At 51.5% G+C, this 5,406-nt stretch overlaps 1 protein-coding gene across 1 annotated transcript in view; it reads left to right on the top strand.

Annotated features, from left to right (window-relative positions):
- The window catches only part of TSTD2 (thiosulfate sulfurtransferase (rhodanese)-like domain containing 2), a gene marked incomplete at its 5' end in the record, with an annotated part of 9,143 nt that overhangs the window by 1,658 nt on the left and 2,079 nt on the right, over nucleotides 1–5,406 (top strand). The window contains 4 exons of the mRNA XM_010156699.1: nucleotides 529–654; nucleotides 2,488–2,593; nucleotides 4,139–4,257; nucleotides 4,873–5,031. Coding sequence (XP_010155001.1) covers nucleotides 529–654; nucleotides 2,488–2,593; nucleotides 4,139–4,257; nucleotides 4,873–5,031 — 510 coding nt within the window. The remainder of the gene's footprint in view (nucleotides 1–528; nucleotides 655–2,487; nucleotides 2,594–4,138; nucleotides 4,258–4,872; nucleotides 5,032–5,406) is intronic.

Raw genomic sequence — 5,406 nt, 5'->3', positions numbered from 1 at the left:
GGGGGCGCAGCCCGGACAGCCGACCCAAGCTGACCTCTGTTGGCGTTTCATGCCATCACGTGCTGCGCTGGCTGGGGGCGTCTCGCTGGGGCTCTGGGTCCCACTGCTCGGGGACTGGCTGGGCGTTGGTGGGCCGGTGGTGAGCAGCTGTATCCCTGGTTTCGTTTCCATTCTTCTCATCACATATGCTTAGTGGTAATACCAGTATTGTTAGTATCGTTAGTGTCATTAGTGTCATTGTTTAGCTGGGTCAGAACCAGGATAATTGCACTTTTCTGACTGTCTTGGTGCCATTCTTTTGAAATGGCTCAAAAGTGATCCCTGGGTTTTTATTCCTATTTTATTTGCTGACGTCTCTAGGTTCAACTTCAGTACAACCATCTTTCCCTTCCTTCCTTCCTTCCTCAGTAGTCCCTTTCCTGGACACACCTCTGTGCCTTCTGTCACCCCGTCACACTCTGCTAGTCCCACTGTGATCTGTTTCTGCTGTTACTAAGCCTTAGCCCAGACTCACCCTCTTCCTTCCAGATACGAGTTGCTTCAGAGGGGATTAATGGGACAGTTGGAGGAAGCACAGCAGCTACCAAGCTCTACGTTGAAGTTATGCTTTCCCAGCCTCTGTTCAAAGACGTTTTGTGTCAGGAGGATTTCAAGGTATGAAAAACTGACTTCTGCCTAGAAATTGTTAATGCAGGACATGTAATTTTGGAGAACTAAGCACACTGCTCCTTGCTAGTATTCCTTCTGCTCCGGCAGGTCTGCTCTCCCAGCACCGATCTGTCGCAGGTTCCCACCCTCACCTTGTTCAGGTGTCTGTGCCAGTTCTCACCAGCAGCGGTAGCAGCTGCTGCCAGCTTTGGCCGCTGTGGGTGCGGCTGCAAAGCCCCCCACGCAGGAGAAGGAAGGCGTGTGCTTCACCCCACCGTGCTTCAGCAAGCACGTACTCCCACCTGCCTGCCAGAACCAAGCCATCACTGGGTACCCGGGCAAACCCTTCCCACGCTCTTCACCCCACGCTGAGATCCTCGCCTAGGAGCCTGCTGGGTAGCTTCCTGCCGTTGGTGTCCGTGTAGGTGCACCGCCAGCTCCATGAACCGGGTGTCTTTAGAGGAAACAGGCAGAATCAAGGCGTTTCTCCCTACTCCTGACTGGAGGGAGGGGGAAGTGCCAGCCTCTGCCCGAGCCGCAGCATTTGTGCCGATGGCCGTCTTCAGATGGGGATGGCGGTAGCAGCTGCCACTGGCTGCCATTCTGGTAGACTTTGCTGCCCCAGCACCGCAGGTCCTGGTTTTTCTGTGAGGAAGGAAAGCTGCTGCTTTTACAGCATTTTTTCTTTTCCACACAGTTTTATTTGCAGGGAGCACTATTTTTTTCCCCAGAAATAACTAGATTGGAGGCATTAGTGAAACGCGTGGAACTCAAATCCTGTGTAGAGCTGCAGGGCTGATTCAGTCTCAGCCTTTGAACTGTTGTGCTTGGCTGAATTTCGGGAGCAAATGTGACCTGTTAGTTACAGCCATGTGTAGATGCAGCAACAGAACAGGGATGGGATGTCACCTTGACCGTGCCCAAAGCTCCAACCCCGCGTGATCTCCCTGGGCATCAGCGTTCACGCATTAGTACACAACGGTGTTGTCTGTCTCCTGGTTCCCACGCACGCTGTGTAGCAAAGGAAATGGAGGTTGCAGGTCCCTGTGCCATGAAGACATGGGCGTAAGGGAGTAAAAATTGCACCCAGGGCTATCAAAATACTCTGTGGCCGCCGCAGTTGCTGCAGACTGGTTTCTGCGGTAGCGGGGACGGTGCTGCACAGCACTGCCCTTGCGTGTGGGTGTTCATGTGCTCAGCAGTGCCTGGGCCACGCTTGAGGCTCAGCCCCGCAGAAATTATCCCGTCCTGTCGCCTGCAGCGGGAGTACCTTGCCCCCGTTGGGCTTGCCTAGGCCTCCAAAGGGGAAATCCTGCACTTGAGCTGGGAGGGGGCAGTGTCAGACCCCACTGTTAACGAGTCTCGAGCCTGGCTGACCTCCTGTGTATCTCGCACCCGTGCCGTTCCCGTCGCACACGCGACTGCAGGCCTGGCTATGCTTGTGTCAGGTGTCGGAGGGGCTGAAGAGAACGGCGGGGATCCATTGCTGGAGGAAGTTACTTCATATTCCTGTCAGGGCCGTGGCCTTCTCACAGGGGTGCTAGTGGCATCGTTTCTAAGATGCGTTCCCTTTCCCAGTCCTCGGTGACTCCGCACCTCACGCCAGATGGTGCCTGCCGCAGCTGCACCAGTCGCTGGGCCTACGACACCCGTCTGCCACATCACAGTAGGCCCAAACCTCAGGGTTTAGTGTGGATTTCAGCGGGAGAGACGTTTCTTTCCCTCTGCCGCCAAGACGCTTCCGTGCGCTAGCGAGCGGTAGGAAGGGCAGTGAGTGGGCAGTTGTGACCTTGACTCCTGGCAGATGGTGGTGGGTTCTTTCTGTCTTCAACTTCCTAGAGCAGTGCCGGAGGAGCTCACTGTTTCCCAGACCTTCGAGTTGGAGTATTCAAAGAAATTGTACCTATGGGCATTGATCCAGCAACGGTGTCTTACAAAGAAACGGGTAAGTTGAGTTTATGAAAAATAAAGCCTCCTCATCAAATGAAGTACCTTCATCAAAAACATCTCCTTCTGCACAGTGGCCAGGACACGGGAGAATTAGGTACGGGAAGTGATTTACTAGCAGTCAAAAGTTGCTGCTGCAGGCAGTCTGCTGGCCTGGGTTTTGGTTTGCTAAATGTTTAGCTGCCTCAAAAAAGCTTTAGAATTACGTTTCTGATCTGTGGGAAACAGTTACGGTTCAGATGACCAAGTTACCTTGTTCTGGGGCAGGGATTCAGCCAGGAGGAAGTCGTTGGACGCCTGCTGTGTACGAGGGTTGGGAACGACACTTCGGAGCATGAATTCTTTATATTTGTTCTAAGTACTCCGTAAGGGCTTGAGACTGCTCAGAAATGATGCCATGTGAAGACCTCCAGTGCGGATAGCTTGCAGTAGGAACTAAGCATGGTGGGAAGAGCTTCCCGTGGAGTTTTCTTACGGCTCCAGCGGATTCTGCTGCGGTGGATGCTGAGAGCTTTTGTTTGGGCAATTCCACCACACCACTGAAGCTTGCAGCTGAGTAAACCTGTGCTCGGGACTGCTGGCGTGGCTTTACTGGCGTGGAGTTAACAGCCCCGCTCCTGCCTCTCAGGCCGCAGCAGAGCAGCTTTATCCTCTCCCCGACACATCTGTTTCCCGCTGCCTGTAGCCGCTTAGCAGGGATTACGCCCCGTAGGGTGCCACTGGCTGCGCGCCTGCCTCGAGGACACTTACGTAGGTGGTAAGCAGGAGCACTGAAAATAGCACTATTTTGGTTTTTTTCCCCACCAAGAGGTTTTGCTGGTGGTAAATTTCTACAGCGTCTTTTTGTGGCTTTGGCAGAGGATTATTTTTTCCCCATTTTATGGCAGTTTGTGGGATGGATGGTCCCCCCCCCCTCTCCCCCCCCCCCTTCTTCCCCTTATTTTACCGCATTTTATGGAGGTGGTTCCCATTACTCTGGCAGGTTGCTTGCAGGGTTATTTTTAAATGAAGTTTGGGTGGGGGAGTTTTTTAATTTTGCAGTAGGTTGTGAGTCCTAAGCTGTGAGCAAGCTGAGAAACTTCATGCAACTTGAAGTTGCACTGAAAGTATTACATTCTTACGGAAATTGTCCGTTTTTATCAACAGAGAAGGGTTTCATTGAAAGAAACTGCATTTCTGTATGCTTCTGAACCTCCAAATACAATGAAAGATGACCAAAGGGAAGGGAAACATTTTTCACCCTTGTACAGCTGTAAGAGTTGCCAGGGGGACGTAACAAAGACCAGAGACAGGCACCCGACTGCTGCTGCTTCTGTCACGTGGAACAGTGTTGTGTTTTCTGTCATTTGCCAATAGGAAGCCAAACATGGATAAACTTGGCTGGTGGAGTTGGGATGAAAAGTCTGTGAACTGTCACAGGGAATTTTTGTTTGGAAATCTGAGGAGAATCTGGATTGTTTTGTAGTTCTGCTTCTCACGTATTTCTTTTATTTTCTTTTTAACTTTTTTTTTCTTCTTTTCTCTTTTTTTTTTTTTGTTAAAGGAATCCATTTATCCCCTCAGGAATTTCACAGAGAAGTAGAACAGTATTTGTCTCAGGCCAGCCAAGGAGAGAGCGATACCATCCTGCTGGACTGCAGGAACTTCTACGAAAGTAAAATAGTAAGTGTTGTGTTGTTTCCCCGCTTCTTGCAGCGTGTTACAGGTGCTGGGGGGAAGCATGGTGAGGGTGTAACCTCACTGGAAGGAAAGATTCCATGTTCCAGATGGGCTGTAGCATGTGCAGAGTTCACTCTAGTAGCAAATGTTGCACCCAAGCAGCAGAGGACCTGCTCAGCCACCCGGCACAGAGCCTGCCTGCCCAAGTGCTCGTACAGCTTGGGGCAGGAAGAAGAGGAGTGCTTCCTACAACGTTAGCAGTGAACACCGTGTAGTTTGAAGTAAAAGCAGCATAATTTGTAAGGATATTTTTCAGCATTCTCGCCTTGTCCCCTGTGTCAGAAAGAGGAGGGGAATCCTGCTGTCGTATCCACCTGCACTGCTGTGGCTCTCTGACAGCTATATTCTCCTTAACTCCCTCTCTTATGTTTGGATGAGGAGACATGCTGTGTCTGGAATCGTCTTACAGACTTTAACGGGTATTTTGATGCACGGACGCAGCCAGGGAACCGCCTAAAGCAGCTGCAGCAGGCTTAGTGTCCTGGCCCAAACCTTCCTCTAGTTGGAGGCACAGATCTTCCCATGTAAGACGCTTGTGACCATCTGTTGTTACTGCAGGGACGTTTCCAGGGCTGTCTGGCCCCAGATATCAGGAAGTTCAGCTATTTTCCCAGCTACGTCGATGAAAACCTGGAGATTTTTAAAGACAAGCGTGTCCTCATGTACTGCACGGGGGGGATTCGCTGTGAACGGGGCTCGGCCTACCTACGGAGCAAGGTGAGATGTCATCCTGAGGGCACCAGTGTCGAGGGCAGCTGTCTTGTCTTTGGCTGGTAAATTCCTACCAAGCACAACCTGCTCAGTTAGCTGGTGGGAGATGAGAAGAGGTAACTCTGCCGTGCCCGTTGCAGGGGGCTTTTAGGAGGGCTTGAGAACATGCTGCAGTGTTTCCACAAGCTCTGTGGTCATTACTGCGCAGCTTGAGCACCCCAGAGTGGTGGAAATGGGGCAGTCAGTGCTTTCCCAGTGCTGTGGAATTAAATCCAGCACACTGTGTTGTTGTAATGGTACTTTCCATCCCACTCTTCTCCTGGATCCTTCCCTCAAGGAGCAAGGGAGCAGCAAACTCACATGTTCTCTAGAGATTTAAAC

This window comes from Eurypyga helias, unplaced genomic scaffold (genome assembly GCF_000690775.1).
Source record: "Eurypyga helias isolate BGI_N326 unplaced genomic scaffold, ASM69077v1 scaffold24368, whole genome shotgun sequence".
NCBI classification, from domain to species: domain Eukaryota; kingdom Metazoa; phylum Chordata; class Aves; order Eurypygiformes; family Eurypygidae; genus Eurypyga; species Eurypyga helias.
This window is presented reverse-complemented; position numbering and strand designations above follow the sequence as displayed.